Source organism: Amblyomma mixtum, chromosome 10 (genome assembly GCF_055824585.1).
Source record: "Amblyomma mixtum isolate Tamu chromosome 10, ASM5582458v1, whole genome shotgun sequence".
NCBI classification, from domain to species: Eukaryota; Metazoa; Arthropoda; class Arachnida; order Ixodida; family Ixodidae; genus Amblyomma; species Amblyomma mixtum.
In genome coordinates this window covers 60,081,570-60,102,658 of record NC_143021.1, presented here as the reverse complement: position 1 = coordinate 60,102,658, position 21,089 = coordinate 60,081,570, and the positions used below count along the sequence as shown (strand labels likewise).

General features: G+C 45.5%; 1 protein-coding gene across 1 annotated transcript in view; it reads right to left on the bottom strand.

Annotated features, from left to right (window-relative positions):
• The window catches only part of LOC149325902 (uncharacterized), a 405,896-nt gene that overhangs the window by 40,240 nt on the left and 344,567 nt on the right, over positions 1–21,089 (bottom strand). Inside the window, exon 15 of the mRNA XM_089562519.1 lies at positions 1,406–1,464. Coding sequence (XP_089418645.1) covers positions 1,406–1,464 — 59 coding nt within the window. The remainder of the gene's footprint in view (positions 1–1,405; positions 1,465–21,089) is intronic.

The following is a 21,089-nucleotide window of genomic DNA, read 5'->3' as shown; positions in this document are numbered from 1 at the left end:
GCGGGGCACCTATGGTGCAAAGAAGGAAGACAAAGAACCTGTGAAACTTTACTCACGCATCACCTGGACACAGTGCATCACGCAGGCGCAGTCGCGCCTTGATGACATTGCAAAGAAATTTGGCCCTGACAGCCCTTGTGCCACGGTCGCTGCTAGTAGGTTTCTTCAGGAGGTCAAGACTTCGGGAAACAGGTCGGTAGTACCCATAGGGCCTTCATCCCAAGTAGCGAAATTTGAGTGCTAGTATAGGAACCCTATTTCTTAAACCCCGCAAACTCTTGCACCGGGACTTCTTGGGAAAGCGACGGTATCAAACCTGCTAACCATCTTCAATTAGCGCACTTAAGCTGGTAAAATGTAACGACTTCAATTACTATCTTACAACCCCGCAAAAAATTCATGGGACTATCCCGGCGGACAGTGCTTACACTACGAACATGATCACTACGGGATGCAAGGTACCTTGAGCTGTTAATCACCATTGCGGCTGAAATCATGCTTCAAACAATAAGAAAATGAGCAGCATGATTAATGAAGCATAGCAAGGTTTATATTACCCGCGTCTAATTCTAAAAAAAAATATTAGGAAAGAAGTTCCGGCTTTGCTAAAACTGACGGCCCTGTCCAAAAACACAAAGACTAGCCTGTGTGTGAATCAAGGCACAAAAAAAAACTGGAAATTGGCTACAACAAACAATTTAAAAGGCGGTGACGGTGTTGCTTATCGCATATTATTTTCTTCAGGAAACTAGTGCGTTGGATAGGCAAGCATACTGAGAAAGACTTCTTTAAACGAACATAGCAAAAATGTCATTAGAGCAGTCAGGGGCACCTCACTTTGCCTTGTCATGAATGCCTAACTCGTCCAGGCGACGGACATCGGCTTATACGATGCCAACTTGCTTTGAGACAGATTAACGCATTGATCGCCACACAGATTAGCGCGTCGTGGAAACAACCGCAGCAGAAGATGCTACATGTGGTGGAAATGTTTTCATGCGAGGCATCTCCGGCAAAATCGAGGAAAGCAGAAATGTGTCTAAGTGGCTACACTTCAAAAAGAAAGCGTAATAACTGATTCAGTCCTCCTGCGTGTTGTTTCCATTACTGCTAGCGTTTCGTATTTTCACGTACATATTCTATACTATACTATTCTATATGCCTCGGTTTTCAGCTCTACATCTGAGCATGAACAACCAAATCGTCAAAGAAGCTTCAATTCTGACGGGTTAAAACTCTTCAAAGACAGACTTTAGCTGTACACTTTTTGATTGAGGCAGTGACATTGCGTTGAGAGTTTAGATAGCCCTCCTTAAAAACTAGAGGCAAGGCTTTTTCGCGCACAAAAATATGATTATGTACAAATCAGCATAGAAAAGGCACAACAGTGCTTGTGAGTACTTACATATACGGTCCTTTAAGGGATCATATGTAGCCTCGGCTCGGAACGTTGGCCCCACCCAACTGCAAGCACAAGAAAAAAATGTTTCGGCTCTTCTGGCCAAATATCTTCTGACACAATTACTTTAACAACACCTACATGCGAAAACGCCAAGATAAATGCCAAGACGCGAAATATATTAACTCGAGATTTATCTTGCCCGACCAGCCACACGTCTCCTCAAATAACTTAAGGCTTATGAACTTGGCGTTTGTGAGCACAGGAAAATCTTGACCTAGCAGCGGTGGAGGAAAAAGCAGTCAAAAGCGTGGAAATATGCTTTCAATTTTTTTTTTTTACCGACCAAGGTAAACGGCATAGAAGAGTGTATCCAATTACTCTCAGATCGCTTTGACGCCATACAGCAACGTCAGGACCGCCAAGAAAAAGAACTCAAAGATATTAGGCGCAAAGTCGAGAGCATTGAGAAATCCGGAGCCACTAAGCAGCTAGTGCAGCTTGAGACAGACATAGATGCACTTGAGTGGCGTAGCAGAAGCCTCAACATCGAGATCCACGGTGTTGCTGAAACGAAGGGCGAAGATCTTTTTGAGAAAGTAAATGACCTGGCGAAAGAACTAAACCTAAATGTTCTAACTAGAGAGGACGTGGTAGCACTCCACAGACTGCCAGCAAAACCGGGAAACACGCCAGGGATTATAATGCGCTGTGCTCGCCAAGAACTTAAGAATTCTTTCATGGCTAAAAGGAAAGCTTTGAATGGACCTGACGAGAAGCGGTACATCTGTGAAAATATGACGTCTCGGTCTAAGAAGCTGCTTACATTTGCTAAAGAATGGGCGAAAGGAGCAGACTACAAATTTGTGTGGCACACAGGCGGCAAGGTTCTCGTGCGCAGGGCTCCAGGTGAAACAGCCACAGTGATGAAATGTGAAAGTGACTTGGACGCTCTACATTCGTAGACGTCCTTTCCACTTTGTAGCTTTTTGAAACTTTCTCTCCTTATGGACAGCTTGCAATCTATACCAAAAGAACAATGGTTTACTCTTCATAACTTGGGTTCAAAACGACTGAGCTGTGTTCATATGAATGTCCAGTCACTCAATAAGAAAATTCCAGAGTTGGAGGCCTACTTTGCTGGCATAAACATACACTGTGATGTTGTTATGTTTAGTGAAACATGGTATAATGAAGATTCTGAGGTATTTAGATTGCCCAATAAAAACACATTTTATTTGAACAGGACATCAAGACGTGGCGGAGGTGTTGCAATGTTAATAGATGACTCTATGAAACTGATTTGTTATCTGGTTTCTGTTCCGTGACCGATGACTACGAAATGCTCTGTGTTGAAGCCAATTGTTTACTTTTTGCTACATGTTATCGGCCCCCTGATGGAGACCATAGTGCATTTTTCAATTTTCTTGAGAAATTTTTTGTCTTTGCAAGTCAGAATAGGCAGGGAGTTATAATTGGCGGCGATCTCAACATTGATATCAAAGCTGCTACTCGCAAATCAATTGACTTTGAAAGACTACTTGCATCCTATGGATACGCGAATGTTATAAAATCTTAAACAAGGATAACTTCCACGTCAGCTACTTTACTTGACCTTTTTATCACAAACTACGATCTGCCATGTGTCTCCAGTGCCGTACTAAGCTGCTGTATAGGTGACCATATGCCAATATGTATGTCCGTTAAAGCACCCGAAAGAGCACCGATTACGAAGAAAGCATGTATAAACTTGCAAAGCATCACTGAAAACTCTCTAGAGGCTTTCCGAATCGACATACAAGGTACTTGCTGGGATACCGTGTTTTTACAACATACAGCACAGGAGGCTTATGATACCTTCATAAGTCACTTTGTGACAGTATACAGGAAACACTTTGTCTCTAAAGAGCAAAAAATAAATAAAAAGATTCGGAAGCCTTGGGTAACCAATGAGCTTTTAAGGAAAATTAGAAAACGAGACAGGTTGTATGCGAAGTTTCTAAAAACTCGAGAACCCTCACATCTCAAATTGTTTAAGACCTTCAGAAATAAGTTAACTAAAGAGTTAAGAATAGCAAGAGACGCGTATTATATTCAGGAACTTGTATCCTGTACCGGACAAACGGCTAAACTGTGGAACAAGGTAAATGCTCTTACAGGACGGAAACAGAAGGGGGAACAACCACAAGAGATTTCGTTAAATGGACGCTTAGTGAGAGACCAGGAGCTTGCTGATGCATTTAATCAGTACTTTGTAACAAAAGATACTGACCAGAATGTTCGTCCTAGCAATGACCTCACTGCACCTAGAAACAATAATTCCATTTTTTTCGCGCCAACTGACAGTGCAGAGGTGTGTTCCATTTATCTCAACCTTAAAAATTCACGCAGCTGCGACATGGACGACCTACAGATACGGCCTGTTAAATATGCCATACATGAACTCGCCCCTATACTGGTGTACATTTATAACATGTGTATCTCTTGCGGGGTTTTTCCCGACAGAATGAAAACCGCAAGAGTAATTCCTATTTTTAAAAAAGGCGACAAACAGAATATAAAAAACTACCGTCCAATATCGATTCTCCCTATTTTTTCTAAAGGTTTTGAGAAAATTATCCTCAATAGGCTGTCTTTATTTTGCAGTAAACACCAGCTTATAACCGAAGCACAGTATGGATTTCAGAAAGGGAAGTCCACAGAACTAGCGCTTTTAGATCAGAAAGAGCACATATTAAGAAACTTTGAAAACAAGCTTTTAACTCTCGGTATATTTGTTGATTACACTCAGGCGTTTGACCATATCAACCACAATATTCTCCTCAATAAACTAGAATGGTACGGCGTAAGGGGCACACCTCTCGCTTTATTATCTTCCTACCTCAAAAACAGGCACCAATTTGTCTCATTAAGCGAATAACAATCGCAAACCCAGGGCATAATCTCAGGTGTACCACAGGGAAGTATTCTCGGGCCGCTACTTTTTAACATTTATGTTAATGATATAGTATCGATTTATCAAGAAGCAAAATTTATAATGTACGCAGATGACACGAGTATTTTTTTATCGTCCCGCAATTACACAGAATTAATAAGAATGGCAAATGAACTTCTCGGGAGACTTTCGATTTGGTCGAAAAAAAATTGCCTACAGGTTAATTGCAGTAAAACAAAAGCAGTAATTTTCCGAACTCAAGGAAAAGAAATCCCACAGTACCATAATATACTGTTCGAGTCTATGCAAATTGAGGTTGCTAACTCAATTAAAATTCTTGGTGTAACCTTCTCCAGCAGCCTACAATGGGACGAGCATGCAGATTCAGTCCTCAAGAAGCTAAGTAGTACGGTTGGAATGCTAAGTCGCAATCGACACATTTTTCCTACTTTTGTTAAAATACTTTTGTATAATGCCTTGTTTGCCTCGCACATTAATTATGGTCACTTAGTATGGGGTACAACGACACAAACAAATCTTAATAATATATTAATCATGCAGAAAAGGGCTCTACGTATTATTGCCAATGTATCCTTTACGGAACACACTGAACAACTCTTCGAGCAGTATAACATAAGAAAGATTCACGACATTTACACATACAGACTTCTGCGGGATTTTTACTATAGCAGCAGGAAGCATAATTTTACGTTAGTGAAAATCGCGAACCTGCATCAGAATGTACCTGCCTACACTACACGCCGCACGGAAATATGGAATGTTTCGAGATACAGAACTAATTATAGCAAACAGATGCTTGAGAATAATTTACCAAGGTTGTTAAATTCCCTAATTGAAATGGGTATCGACATTCTAAGCATGAACCCGTCAAACTTTAAAGCCTTCATGCGTTCCTATACTGCATAAAATGTAATATATTTTTGTCTTTATTATTTCTTTAATACCTCTGTCTCTCCTTCATACATATTTGTGAATGTTTCTCTGTTTTGTTTTGGGCTTTCTTTATTCACTTCTTGTGTTCTGATGAGCTGACTGCCACCGCCGCTCTGCCAAGTGTACACCAGGATGCAGGACCGGTCAAGCCTCCAGGAGGCTTTTTGCCTGCGATCCTCGACATTATATCTGTATGGTGTAATGTTGGAATAAATATTTGAATTTGAATTGTATTTCAAAATTGTGCCACTGCGAATTCCAAAAAGTACGAGAATTTTCGCAGTTTGTGTCTATGCAGAAGAATTACTTCAGCAGGAAGTGAAATATATAGCAAACGTGGAAGTGTGCTTTCATTTAAGACTAAACCAGAGACAATGGTTTTATGGATTGCTCCAATGCTCTGGCCTTTATATCATTCTCTAGGATGGCAACTGACAGCCAAGTGGCACGAGGTAGACATGTTGAAAGCACTCGAGGGCATCGAACAGTGCCAGTGCTATCAAGCGTTTCGGCCCTCCATAATATGCAATCCGCAAACTTCATGCAGAATTTAGAACTGCACTCATTCGGGTTATTCAGGGGACTCGGGCATTTCGGTATTCGCTATAATCACGAAAAAAAGCTCGTGGTTAGGTATTGCGGATGGAACAAAATTCCCAGTTTATTGTCAAGAAACCAGGGAAACACTTGAGAAGAAAACAAATCTTAAGGTTTGAGAATGAAAGCAATTAGGCAGCCAGGCTGCACGCAAAGTCTGGGCCTGGCCTGTGGAACCATGTCAGGAAAAACGCCTGCTTCTGTCTGAATCTAGCGTTGATCAGGCCGGTTAGCTCAATGACTTTGTGGATGCCTAGCGAGCCGTCGTCAAGTACGTTCACTGCAAGACTGCATAATATCTTTAGATTTGAAGGGAATTTTATTTCCACAGTGTACTGCGGCTGTTTGCCCAGGAATCTGAGCAAAATTAGACATTTAATTTCTATTATAATTTATCAATATGAGAGCTTTTGTATGCCCCATTAGCGCAAAAGCCGGCTTCCGCCGTCTATGTGACGAAATTTAGAGGATGTCGAAACATCGGTGTACGACGTCACATGTGAGCGAACATTTATACATAAGAGTCACGAAGTGTACCGTGCTAGATCCAATGAAAGTCATGACTCAGTCATTCTACACAGTATCATGACAACACACATTAAAGTAAAGTAATATGTGGTGTACGCAGCAAGAACAACTTATGCGGAGTCATGGCGCGAGTCAATCTTGGCTCATCACTCATTCTGAAACGTAGCCTGACAGCACTTCAGTAGCCCAGTCATAACGCGCAGTTACAGTCTTGACGCATGACTCAGAACTTTACAAGTAACGTAATGCAAGGGTTTAGGGTTTATGGGCATTTAACATTGGCATTTAACAAGTGTTCTGGAAACTTCAACCACCTGGCTTCTTTAACGTGAACCCGCGTCTTTCGGGCTCGATCCTGTTTCGAGCACCATAACTACTGAGCCGCCATGGTGGCGTAATGAAGGTGTACAGAATTTATGCAAGCATAGTCATGTCCGTGGTCGTAGTCATGGCTCATACTCGTTCTTGAGCTTAGCATGACTCAGTTCCTAATGCTTTCGCATTTCAGACATAGGCAATTAAGTATCAGCAGCGCGAACACAAAACAGGAAGGAGAAGTTAGAACAGAGCGCTGAACTTCCAACTTTTAATTGTATGAAAACTGAACCCGCTCTTATATACACACACCGGGTAAAGGCCCACCTGGGAGAGTAATCAAGGCGCGCGAACGAACTGGGACCCACACCACGTCCAGGGCATCAAAAGATGACAAGAATTACACTATACAATGAGTTCCATGAAATGAACGAATGACATGCGAAAAAAAAGCAAATGGGAAAAAACAGGGTTGAGTGTGCGCGAATGACAAAAAAATGGAAAAAATGGGAAAACAGGGTCGAAGGCGCAAATTTTGCTAAAAGCATGAGGAGGCGAGACGACGGTGGAAAGAGGACGACGAGCCGGTTGCTCATTGTGAACAAGGGAGCCGTAGCGCTCCCGAAACGTCATTTTTGTTTTTGTTTGACCATGGTCAGTGACCAGTGAATCTCATCAAGCCACGATTCCTGACCAGACGGTATGCCGTCGAACCCTTGACTACAATACGAAGGATGAGCGCCAACAATTAACAGGGCTAGAAAGAAAATGCAACATGTGAAAAGTGCTTCTAAAAACCAGGTAAAATCAGATAAACCCACAGAAAAGGATATTTCTTCCTCAGATACTGAGATAGATGGGGTGCTCACGCAACCTTTCTTAAGCCCTGAGATGTAGGCGGCTCCAACGATTTCGCGCGTTAGTTGGTTTTTGTGCTTTTTCGAGACGGTTGATTTATTAAAATGAGGAATACATTACTTTTTGCTGTCACATATGCGGCAATGGGCCGGCAGGTTCCTCAGTGGCACTCCAGTTAAATCATTCTTATGCTGCTGATACATATAGATCGCAACCAACTACCCCGGCGGATGCTGTTATTTAAAAGTGTCTCAGCCGAATATTTCTGTTTTGCTCTTTAGCTGAGCGTTTCGTATCTGGTTCAGACTGAAGGCACCGCGCACGAAGGACGGGACTAAGGCAGAGACAAACACTGCTGTCCCGTCGGGTCCTTCGTGCGCTGTGCCTTCAGTTTGAATCACGTACCGACTAGCCCAGAGAAATACCTTACGTCTCGTATCTGCTCAGTGGGCTGTTAAGTACTGATATATTTATTCATGGCGATTGATAATACACAACAATTTGTTTCCAAATCTCCTTTGCATTTTGCCCTCATTCTTCTAAATGTCCCGAATCCCGCACCATACATGCTAAGCAGCCCGCGAGGTTGAACTGGGTACGAATGCCAGGCACCGGAATGCTGGCAATGGGGCTCAAGCCACTTGGAAAACTATGGAATCTCGCATGGTATTAAATCTTTTCACATCCAAGGTTGCAGCAGCATTGCGCAATTAGCTGAATTCTCTCAACGTCAAAAAACTTGGCGCACATTCAGAAACCCTGCGCGGAGCGGAAGCAATCTCATCAGCGGGCGCCAGACAGCATTCTGGAACATTGAAGCCAGGAATCCCTTAGAGGGCGCATCCTTGAGCGTGCTGAGTTGTGCCCTCCACTTCGCTCACGCATTGCCGACGCCGCATTGGGAGAAAGAACTAGAATTTTCTTGAAACCGGTCTCCACGCCTCACCAATGCGAGCGTGCGCCCGGCACGAATGCACAGCTAATACTGTGTGCATGTGCGCGCCTGCCTTGGTGCTAAGAAACGAACACGGCGGGTGCATTTATATGAAGGACGTTGAGCACTGTCAGTGAACTTGTGCCGCCGTTAAATCTTCGGAGAAGCACGCCCGCACGACTCCAGGGTCAACACTACCCCCCCCAGCCATGGACAACCGAGGCAGCGCAAGCCTGTCGTCAGAGCGGGCCCGTGGGATCCTCCGATCGTGTCACTGTCGGAGTGCAATGAGCGAATTGTGTTCGGTTTTGTTTGTCTCTCTCTTGTGTTCGTCCACATTAGATGAAATATTAATTTTATTGTTTCTCGAGCGAGTTACTTTGCATGTGTTGCAGTGTATTGTACATTGCTTTTTGTTCGTAGGAGTGATTGGAAATCTCTGTATCGTGTCTTTGCTTCCTGTTTGCGAATTTTTGGTTCCGACCTATTCTGTGGCTTTATTATCATCAGCCTGACTATGACCAAGGCAGGGCAAAGGCCTCTTCCATGTCTCTCCCACTAACCCTGTCCTTTGCCAGTTGCGGCCACCGTACCACCACAAACTTTTTAATTTCATCCACCCACCTAACTTTCTGCCGTCCCCTTTTACCTTCACTTGGAATCCACTCCGTTAAGGATCAGCGGTTATGTCGCATTCGCATTACTGCCTTGCCAAAGCCCATTTCTTTCTCTTGACATCGATTCGGATGTTATAAACCTGCTTTTCTTCCTTCATCCAATCCAACCGTGTCCGCGCCTCTCTGGATAGCGACCGGCAAAATATGTGCATCAAACGACACCCCCCCCCCCCTTTCTTCTGTTGCCACTTGGTAGCTGATTTCTGGCTGAGCGTGCCATGCTCTGTCGAGGGCATCTCCTTGGAGACCGAGACCGCCACCCACACACGCTCTAAGGGTGTCGGGGAGCGCACGCGACAAGTGCGCGAAAGGTGACACTTTAGTGCAATACCTGTTTTATTTTCTCCCTCATGGATCAAAACATTTGTCATTTACCTTTTATCAAGCGCTCCACATGGTTCTGACCTGAGCGACCTCCAGGATGGCTTTCTCGTGGCTTCAGCAGCATTGCACAAAAGCCTGAATTCTGTCATGACATCTCCCGGTCCGCGCATGCCATCTCACGCACCAGGTCATTCCTCATTTGCGTCTTATCAAGAGCTCCACATGGTTCTGTAATGGATCTACTTGCTATCTTGTTGTACATAGTTTTACAGCTTTATGCTATTACACGCATGCGACGGCACGATCGCGACGATAATAGATCCCCACTGGATACTACAATATTTATAAAAGTTATGTAAGTGGTGTGCTTAATTGGAATTGACCATTTATTTATCCAAAATACTTTTATGTCGCTAACTAGGTGCTCATTTGCTCCTTTTTCAGGTATTCGTTAAAATACAATTATCCGAGTTCAGCAATACAGAAACGTCAGCCTTACAATAAGGCAGGTTACGACATTGTCTAAACACATCGAAGCAAATTTTTGCGAAGCCCAGCAAACGATCGGGTAGTTGCGCAGGACTTTCCGTGTTGCTCTACAAAATACTGCTCTCCAAAACAAAACCATAATCCATCGTATACTACCGTACGTCTGCATTATATTTAATACCGACAGGTTTGCCGGTATGCACACTGAAAACGGTTCAAAAAGTAATTTCGTTTCATGCTGCACTGATATAAAATTTATTGCCTTCTCTGCCTTTTCCTTGAACGTGAATTTCTTGAACGCGTTATTAAGCCGTAGCCACTTCAGCCGCATGCCCCCAATTTTAATTTTTTTAAAGGGTCATTGTTAGAAAACGAACACAAATTTATAATTGCACCTTTCACCCCGAGAATGACTCCTTCAAGCTGCTTTTTTCTGCGTTCCACGAAAATTTAGAACTCCCTTCCTGGTGCTGGTCATGTTCTGCAATTCAATGAACTTTCATTCTGCGATGTGCAGGTGAGGTCATTTTACCCCGTATTTCCTCTTCCTTTTATAGTGTATCGTAAACTAATGATCGCTGCCGTTTCGTTGCGGATATTTTACCTCCTGGTGTCATAATCTTATCAACGGCTGCAATATGTATGGTTAAATTACATCACTGAGTTTTTTATTTATTTATGTATTTAGTAATAATGCAGGCCAATACTTTGGCCCAAACAGGAGGGGCATATCACAAACAAAAAGAAAGCACAGAAAACAGCATAAAATGTACCATGAAATGAACATAATGCAGAAAAAGAAGTACAAATGAGAACGTCAACATCACTAACTTGCAAAAAAATAATTTTGCAATGCATCCATGCAATCGTTAGTCTGTAATCGTTAGATGAGTTAAAACGAGGAATATTTTCTAACGATGTGCTTCGCAGAAAAATAAAACGACTTTGGCCAGTTGAGGAGAGAGAATCCGGCAGGGAATTGACAAGCGCGTTAGGATGCGCGCAACTAAGAAAACAGGCACTGAGACCAACGAAAGCGCCTTTGGTTGTCAGGCGTCGGAATAATGCGGTTAAAGGTTTTTTTTTCTGAAATACAGTTGAGTACAATTGAGAAGAAATGTTACCATATGCCGCCTGTAGGATTTTAAGCCAGAACTCAGCATATCACCCAAATTGCTCTGTCAGCAACTGACCTACGGCTGCAGGCGCCCATAGCTTTGCACAGTTAAGTGCATCCTCACTTTAGATGTTTCAATCGGGGATGTTCCAACTGGGACCTAGCCGAGAATCTTTCATCTCTATTGCTGCCTAACCCCTAACCCCTTTAGTCTATTGAACTTCAATTACGAGGAGGATTATATTTGAGCCTCTTATTTATTTCACTCTTTTTCACTTGGAAACGTGTTCTGTTCATTTGGAAGCTTTTAAAGAAATTGATAATAAGAATAGTGATTCCGATGTTTTCCGTCCTCATCGTAGAGTATGCAAAAGAAATCTCGACGAAGGCTGTTCATTTAAGTGCAGTGTACTAGAATATGCGGTAGTTTGTTCAGGCGCCGCCGCTCATCACGCACTGTCGTGACGCGGCTGGCGTCGAAAGATACCGGAGTCGCGCGGCGGCGCTGCTGCAGCATGGGCTGGCGGGAAAAGGCGCGCTTTTCATCGTTGTCTGCTGATCCGTGACGCGTACGCGTGCACTGACACGGGTGCGTGGTCCCACGCTTCTCATAGAAAGCTTTGTTGCGAAAGCAACACTACGCTAGTCGCCGAGCCATTTCGCGGACCTCTGGAAAGGACAAGCTGCGCATGCGCGAGTTGCGGGTGATGTCACGGCGCACAGCTGTCGCGCCAGGGCCGCCGCCGGAGCAGCCGCCGCGCACTCCGCATCGCCTCGCCGACAGTCTCCCTGTCTCTCTCTCTCCTTCTCTGATGCGCAGTAGCGATTGCGCATCGCCATCTGCGTGGCTTGTGGTGTATATAAAATTGGCAGTGGCTTAGCTCTGCTATGCCAGGATATACGTAGCGTGAGGTGAGGGCGAGGTGCCCACACCTCGGTAGACACCTGAACCAGAGGAAAGGCGCATAACTGCCGTTTTGGAGCAGTGAACACCTCAAGCATACTTTAGGCTAAGTGGCGGTAGTGACAGGTGTCCGCTGCATGCGTTGGCATTGACAACGTTGTGACAGAAACGAAACGTTGAAGGCACAGGCCGTCGGCGCTCGTGGTGTTCATTGGCACTGGCGTTGACCACGATTTACACTCCAATGATTTTAAGGATAGGAAGGCGAGCGCGGCGGCGAGGCACGCCAGCTGTGCGTAGTGTGGTCACTTGCTCCTCGCGCATGAGCTGTTTGATCGTGCAAGAGCACGCGAAACGCGAGACTGTGGGCAATGTAGCTCACGCAGCAATATATGGCTACGCGCAGATGTTGCTTTAGCAATCCTCCAGGTTTAACCACAGCTAAACCACAGTCAATTTTTTTTCGTGCGATCCATTTCTCGTGCTATAACTGCCGCTGGCCGTCCGAGTGTGAAAAATGCCGAATCGTCGGCGGCAACGGCACTGCTCTGCACCTGGGTGCACAAGAGGATACCACTGGACTAAGGGTGAGCAGGCGTCACTTTTCGCTGTTCGAAAAGATGAAGGGCGCAGGAAGGTCTAGGAGTGGAATTTGCTCCGGAAAGACAAGACCCTGGATGAAACGCGCTCGCTACATGAACTGCACTTCGAGCCTTCGTGCATTCCCAGAGACTACGTGCACGTTATAAACGTTATAAGGTTTGAGGGTTTCTACGTGGACACAGGCCACCAACCACCGCGGGTTCGAGCTTCGCGCGAGCCAGGGGCCCCGATCAGCCGTCACCACACACACACTGGGACACCGCTGCACCGCACTCAACCTCCGCTGGGAGGAGAGCGATTCGCCGCAAAGAAATAGGCCTCCAAGTTCACAAAGGAGACGTTTATTCACGTCGTCCTTCAGCAGTACACACGCACTCAATCGTCACCCCGTCCCGGGGGCGCGCGAGGAGCAAGGCTCCGCTGCGCGCACGAAGCGACTCGAGCAATGCGCGCCGCTAGCACGCCGCTGCAGGAGAATGTCCCCGCGGCAGTGCTGTGATCTCCCTCCCGTGTCGACCGTTGGGCCGGTTGCGAGAGAGAGTGGGCAATAAACGCAAGGTACGCCTGTCGGAGGTCGCTGAACCCCGCTGGACAGGCTCGAGCCGCTGCAGGTCAGAGGACACGTGCGGGCGAGCTCGAGTAAGCACTGGTCCGAACGGCAAAGGCCGGCACGGACGAACAGTAGCGTACGCACCTTACGCCGTCTCGGAGGGATCTCTCTCTGGGCCCCGCTCGGACGGTCGCGCGGTGCGCGGCCGCCCCAAGCGGGTCCCGAATTCCCGCCAAAAGGCACCAATGGCAAAGGCCGTTGGGGAGCCGGAGCGGAGCTGTGGCCAAATGACAGTGATTAGTCACCTAGCCGCCTCTCCACCGCCTGAGGAGGGAGCAAGGGAAACAGGAGAAACAACACGGGAAGCCGGCACAGCCGCGCGAAGGCAACGGCGGAAAGCCAGGATTCCCACAAGTTATAAACGTTATAAAGCACGTTATAAAGTCCGCTTACCACGGAGGAAACTAGAGTTGACGCTGGACGCCATGCCGACGTTGCTTCCCAGTAGCCCCAGCTACTTGTCAAAGAAAGCGTCCCATCAAGGCCTTCGAGGAAGCGCAAAAGCAGTCTGGCTGACTCGACTGCCGCGAAGAGATTAACAACACGTTGTGCTGTCGGGAGACCGCCAAGACAACTTTGTCCATGGACGTTCATGCTGACAAGGAACCCGAGACCACTGCAGGGGCAGCTTTAACAGAAGGCTTGTTCAAGCTTTGTATGTCTTCACTTATTCCAAACCACCGGATTCGAAACCAAGAAGGGTTAGTTTACTGCAAACTTAAAATGAGCGCTAAAGTAGAGTTCAGTAGACATGATCGAACTTCTGCCACAAAGTGCAATGGTACCCTCCTCAAGCCTATGAGTGGATCTCACTGACCGTTATGAGAGAGCAATGACAGGAGATAACACAGGTTTGCTATATGTAAAAGAAGGCAGTATGTAAAACAGTTCAAGTTAACACTAAAGATCTAGGCGACACCTTTACAGACTTGTACAATGTCGAAGTTCCGTAGCAAATCGGTTAAGCCTAAGGTACTGACGCTGAGGTAGTCCGAAGCGCACAGTATATTCGTCCCAAGTTCGTCCATCGCCTTCACATCTCTGTGACGAATTCGAAAGTGCCAACAGCGGTCCGTCACGTCAAACACGCGGTCTCATCGCAGAAACGCCCAGCTGTCTGGGGTATTAAGTCTCCACAATGTGGTCTGGATCTCCTCAGTCGTAAATGCGACGTCTACTAGACTCGAGCACCGCACTAACAGGGAACCTTGTTCGCTCCCTTTCTTCCTTGCTCTGTCGCCACTACACGTCATGTTCACTTCTTTGTCTTCACTAAATAACTAAGTAGGTCCTCTTCAGGTACATCACACCACATATTTTAATGAAGCTACGGTGATATTGTGGGCCGATTGATGGTTGGTTGGCGCCAAAATTATAACTAATCCGGCCAACCTGCCCTCCGCTGCAGTCTCCGTAAGTTTCGAGGAGGCAGAATGACAAACTTCTTCTCCTCCCCGTGCGTAAGATAAGGTTCGGACTGCTCACCGGCGACAGGAGCCACGCCTGATTTGCCATGCGAATACGGGCGAACTTAGGCCATGAGTCTTCGGGTCGCCGTCACCGCTCTCTACGCGTAAAACCCCGCCTAGGCTCGCTTGCCGACCACTTCCTTGGCTGACCTAACGCCCGCCCACACGCACCGATCTGTGCAGTCCATCTGCTCGGCTTGCGCATTTCCCGCCGCCGCGTTCTCGTGGCAAAACGAAAAAAAAAACTCTGCAGGCGTCGCGCACCCACGGGATGCAAGTATTGAATGGGGAGAAAAAAACAACGAAGAAATGGTGAAGTAACACGAGAAAAAGCCCAGAATGAAAGAAAGATCGTACGCGAAGGGTGCCCTGGCAATAAGCGCACAGCTCCCCGTTCATACAGCGCATAGAAGCGCCGCCGCGGTGACTCAGTGGTTACAGCGCTCGGCTGTGACCCGAAAGAAGGAAGGGTTTGATTGCGGCCGCGGTTGCCGAATTTCAGTGGAGGCGGAATCCTAGAGGCCCGTGTACTGTGCAATGTCAGTGCACTTTGAAAACCCCAGGAGGTCGAAACTTGCATTACGGCGTCCCTCATAGCCTGAGCCACCTTGGGGTGTTAAACCACCGTAAACCATAATCCAAACAACGTGCAAGCGCTCACGTCCAGACCACTATACGGGGAGGGTCAATCGCCCTTGGATGTCCCGCTGGCGTCGCATGCGTGAACCGTCCACGCGGGAGGTCACAATCTTCGCGAAAGCTTCTCAAAAACAAAGGTGCCTTGGTTGCCTCGACCGCAAAAGTGATCGAATGTCGGGGCAGGGAAGAAATTTGAGACAGAAGCCTGTACCACATTTTTAAAAATAGGTTTTCTGCCATCAGGGGTCATCAGTCGAAGACGTACATGAGTAATCTTTCGTTTACAAAATCGCTTTGTACCGATTTTGCTTCCCAGATAACGTTCCAGACAGAGAATTTGCCACTTATTTCAACGAAGTCTTCCCGCACAGTGTGCGAGTAAAACGAGGAAGGTAACTAGGGTTGTAAAATCTAGATTGAGACGAGCCGAACGAACTTATTGGTAAACTCTGGAGATTATAATAAAATATCCAAACGAGTTTTGGTGACTTGTAAAGCGAGACAAAGAATAATGTCTCGATTCCCAGTCTAAAAAAAAAGGACCAAATTACCGATGACACTGAAGTCAAGATCTTTAATTTGTATTTTATCTGTCTTTTCAGCGCCAGAGGAGAGATTTTGGGAAGCTTAATTTGACAAGGTATATGAGATGCCTATGAACGAAATACCAATTCACCAAAACGCCGTCGAAAATCTCATTAAAGGAATAGATCCCCTAAAGACTACTTCGCTCATAATGACACTTTACCTGAACATGCCTTGTAAAAAATCGTTAAATCACAGCATTCTTCTAGACGACTGAAGATACGAAATGAGCCAGTATATAAATCGGGTCCCCGCTATGCTGTTAATAATTGCCGTCAGATTTGTTTCGCGCCTGTGTATTGCAAGCTTTTACAACAAAATTTAGTGCGACAGCGTTAATCTGGTGTACGCGGTGTTGGCGTTGGCGTTGTGGCCTAAATATCACTGACATGACTCTGGGAGGCGATCCGCAGAGCGGAACCCATGAGGCAGGTAGGGCCCCTAGGTCACGTGACCTTGCGGCGCCGTAACAACGTGCCCGTGCACTTTGGCAGGCGGCTCGGAAAGAACATACGGGGCTACGCAAGGCCCACACCTGATATCGCAGGGTAGTGGGGCATCGCTTAACCGCTGCACCACTGCCCAAGGTGGGGTGTGAGGACTCCCGGGGATCGATGAATGTAAATTAAAGATTCAGCATCTGCACATCTGGGAATAAATCCATTACACTATCACGGAATACCGTTAAGGTGCAGCTTAAGTGTCGAATCAATTTTTCTTCGCATCAATAGGGAAGCATTTCGATCCTTACCCATTATGCAATCCACTTCTTCAATCCACTTCTTGAAACAGCTTTTGATGAAACGGCTTTTGAGACGGCTTTTCTAGTGCTACACAACTCAATTCACCCATGATTTGGCGGCGGCAAAGTCCGATTAATGGACGGCATTTATTTGCACTTTAATAAAGCATTAGATGTGGTACCCGAATTATTTTTGCCAAAAAACTAGCTTGTATTGTTTACCCACAAATAACATCCTAAATTGGTGAATACTTTCGTGTATGCACCAATGTGTGCTTGTGAATGGAGCTAATTTTGTATTAGTGAAAAGCTACAATCGGAGTTCCCTAGGGATGTTTATAGCGGCCCCTGCTCTTCCCAATCTATATAAATGTTATTAATGCAAATGCCTAGCCGTGCATAACATTATTTTCCAACGATTGTATCTGCTTTAGAAAAATAAATTCAGAGACTAATTTCAGCGCGATTCAGAGTGACCTACTCCTAAATCACGACTGGAGTCAAAAATGGGACATGAAGCTGAAGCTTAAATGGGCCCTGAAAGGGGCTCTAACAGCGCTGTGTTAGGCCCGGAGTGTTGCCGTTTCATGAATGTTGCCGCATAAGAATTTCTTGACTGCGCTTTGAGGAAGCTGAGTTATCTGTAGTCAAATTTTGAATTTCCGCGTGTTCGAGGCCTTTTTCCTCAACTCTCGTCACAATTCTCCCGATGGAAGGTCCGCGCTCCCCTGCCTGGATCACCTCCGGGGGCGCAGCTTCCCGAGCCGCCTGAGCTACGCGACTTAATGGGGCCTGCCACGGTAGCCACCTGACGTCTGAAAGGATCTAATAGCCATTTATCAACTTGCATACGCATGTGCGAGCGATGGAGGAGGTTTTGACCATGAATAAGTCGCCGGGAAGGGCTTGGCAAGTCTCACGCGCGATTCTGGGTTCCCTGCTGTGTATACAGGTGTATTACTTGGCTTAGGTATTCATGAAAACACAATGCAGTGATTGAGCGAGTTGATGCGCTCTCCTCGAAAGGTGTTTGAACGCGCCTTTAAGAAGACGGTATGCATCATGTTTCCTAGAAAAAAGTTGCTGAAAAGATACTGCACAAAATATAGAACACGCTCATAAGACATGTCAAAGAATGCAAGTATCGGCGTATTTTTCGTTCCCCCTTTATCTTGGAGTCGGCGCATTGATTACACTGTAGCTATGGATTGTGGGCGTCACGGAGTTTCCTCAAAACTGTCTGGAAGTGTTTTATAAATCGCGTGATAGGTAAATATTTCAGTATGCTTCAACGATGTGTGATCTTCCCACTTTAAAAAATAAATTAAAGCTGGCAAAAGTACAGACATTATCAGCCCAATATGTGCCTGGGCAGACAAGCACACAAAACGCACTTTACTTCACCCAGGCAAAAGAGGCCTTGAAATGGAAAGCACTGGAGCATTGCAGAACGATATTTCTCTCAAGGTTACCTTATGCAGTATACAGGGTGTTTCACTTAAGACTTTCTGCAATTTCTAAAAATAAGGGATTTGAATTAGATGCGCGCTTTTTCTGGCATAGCATTGTCAGTGGTGTAGTACATCATAATGCAGCTAAGAAGTGCTAACTAGCAGGCTTGTTAACTAATATTTAACAGTTAACTTTTAAACTATTACCGTTGGGCTCCTTAATTATTGAGAGGAATGTAGCCCACCGTAAGTAATACCCATACCAGTTTTTAGAATTTCGAAAACGCGGTTACCCTTGGCGCTGTGGCCCAACAAATTTCGCCTGCATCGCGTCAAAATACATGCGGTTTGAGAAGCTTGCAGGCAAAGCAACCTCTCCAGTGAACCTAACTCGCCGAGATAGCCAAAATTTGTTGGGCCACAGCGCCGAGGATAATCGCGTTCTCGAAATTCTAAAAACGAATATGGACATTACTTACGGTGGGCTACATGCCTCTCAATAATTAAGGAGCCCAACTGTAATAGTTTAAAAGTTAACTATTAAATATTGGTTAACAAACCTGCTAGTTAGCACGTCTTAGCTGCATTATGATGTACTACACCACTGACAATGCTATGCCAGAAAAAGCGCGCATCTAATTCAAATAGCTTATTTTTAAAAATTGCAGAAAGTCTTAGGTGAAACACCCTGTATTATTGAAGTGATGGTATTGCCGTAACACCAATCTCTTCGCCTTCATTACATGTCGGCACGTGTGGACCACAAACATATAACTGAGGGGTACATGTGCTAACACTGTAGCATAAAAGGAAGCGTTTTTTCCACAAACGATTCGGCAGTGGACTCACTTGCCTCCCGCTGTTGCAGGGCTTTCTTCCACCCACGCGCCGCAAAATGTGTCCACAGGAAGTGGACACAAGTGGAAGTGGCGCCTCTCACGTGACCTCACTTGAAAAAATAAATTCGCCGAGATTTGAGTTCGAACTCAGGCCGCCTGCGTGGCGGGCGGGCACGCAACGCTACGAAGGGTGCTTGGTTCAAACGCATTGCAGGAGCACGAAGTGATCGTGTTGTGGTGTGTACGACGGTAAAGTGTGTTGGGGATATGTACTGATAGATAACGATGACTTTCAAAAAAAAAAAATGTCGCGGACTTCATCCAAGGGTTACGCAATAAATGTCGCGTGACAGCAGTCTTGCAAAAAAGTGGTCGACGTCATCCAATGGTGGCGTGATAACTGTCATGTGACAACTATGACTTGTAAAAATAAGCGGTTGACGTTCAAACGCGAGCGCTTTCGCATATCTGCGATGCAGCACTCTGGAGTGCTCTCCATGTTTTTCTCCTTTAAAAGTGACAGAACCGGTTTGACATCGTTTGTAGTTTCTGGCTTTCTCAATAGTAATCTTGGAGCAGATCATTTTGAATTTTGGATTCCTCTACTATAGAGTACTTTTCTGCTTGTGTGTTGGCACTGAAGGGTATCATTTTGGTAAATTTCGATTAGCTTTTCTGTGTCGACTGGAGTGCTCCAGTTCTAGTTTTCCTGTCACGCCTCTTGTTGCTTTATTTCTTTTTTATGTACCCATACAGAATGTACCTGCATTTTTTTATTGTTCCCTCCCCACCCCCCTTTCAATGCTTTAGAGCGCTGTGGGTAATAAATAAAATAAAGGTTTCATCATGGTAATTGCCAGAAACACACACACGACAGGGTACGGGACGAGCACAAACTTACAACTGATTTTATTCAATGGACACAACACATATTTGAAGGAAAAAGAATGCACTCGGAGCATGCGCTGTGATAGGGTACAGCACGTAACAATCAGTAGCACAACAAGGCCAGACCTTACATAGTCTTATCGAGGAAGGCTACCTCACTATTGAACAGTACAACCGAAGAATCACTGATGTATGTAGCACACCAAGGCCAGAGCTTACATACTTACCGAGGAAGGCTACCTCACTATTGAACAGTACAATCGAAGAATCACTGATGCATATTTCTCCTGTTTTCTTTAAGAAATAGGCTTCCATAACATCACGTGCGATTGAATCGCGCCTCTTGCCCAGAATTTTAATCTCATTAAGCCATGACCGACAGTCTCTGCAGGACAGGCAATGCTTAGCCAAATTAGATCCCTGCCCCGTTGTTAGCGATAAACCATGTTCCCGTGCACAATCGTTCAAGCAGCGTCCAGTCTGGCCTAGGTACGCTTTTTCACATGCCAGTGGTATTTCGTAGACAACTCCGACGGCGCAACCCGCCAGGGACCTAGCGTGCTTCCGGTAACAACCACTTTTCCTTGTTTATCGGCTAACAACGGTTTATCGCTAACAACGGGGTAGAGATCTAATTTGGCTAAGCATCGCCTGTCCTGCAGAGACTGTCGGCCACGCCTGAGTGAGATTAGAATTCTGGGCAAGAGTCGCGATTCAATCGCACGTGAAGTTATGGAAGCCTATTTCATAAAGAAAAGAGGAGATGCATGTATCAGTGGTTCTTCGGTTGTACTGTTCAATAGTAAGGTAGCCTTCCTCGACAAGATGATGTAAGTTCAGGCCTTGGTATGCTACTGATTGCCACATGCTTTACGCTTTCACTGCGCATGCTAGAAGTACATTATTTTTTTGTCCAAACATGTGCTATGTGTTTTGTCCGTTGAAAAAAATTAGTTTTAAGTTTGCGCTCGTCCAGTGCCCTGTCTTGTGTGTGTGTTTCGCGCAACTACCATGCGTAAGTATTTAAGCAAACAAGGGAAAGGGAATGAGGGGCTCGTTATAAATATTAGAGAAGCCAACAGCTACAGAAAGCAAGGAGCACAGAGGATTTTTTTTAATTTTTTTGTGGTGTTGATCAAGTAAGAATATTACTGAATATCTTGTCGCTTAAAGCTAATTGATTAGAAAAACAGAAGAAAAAACAACCACATGCCGCCGGTGGGATCCGAACC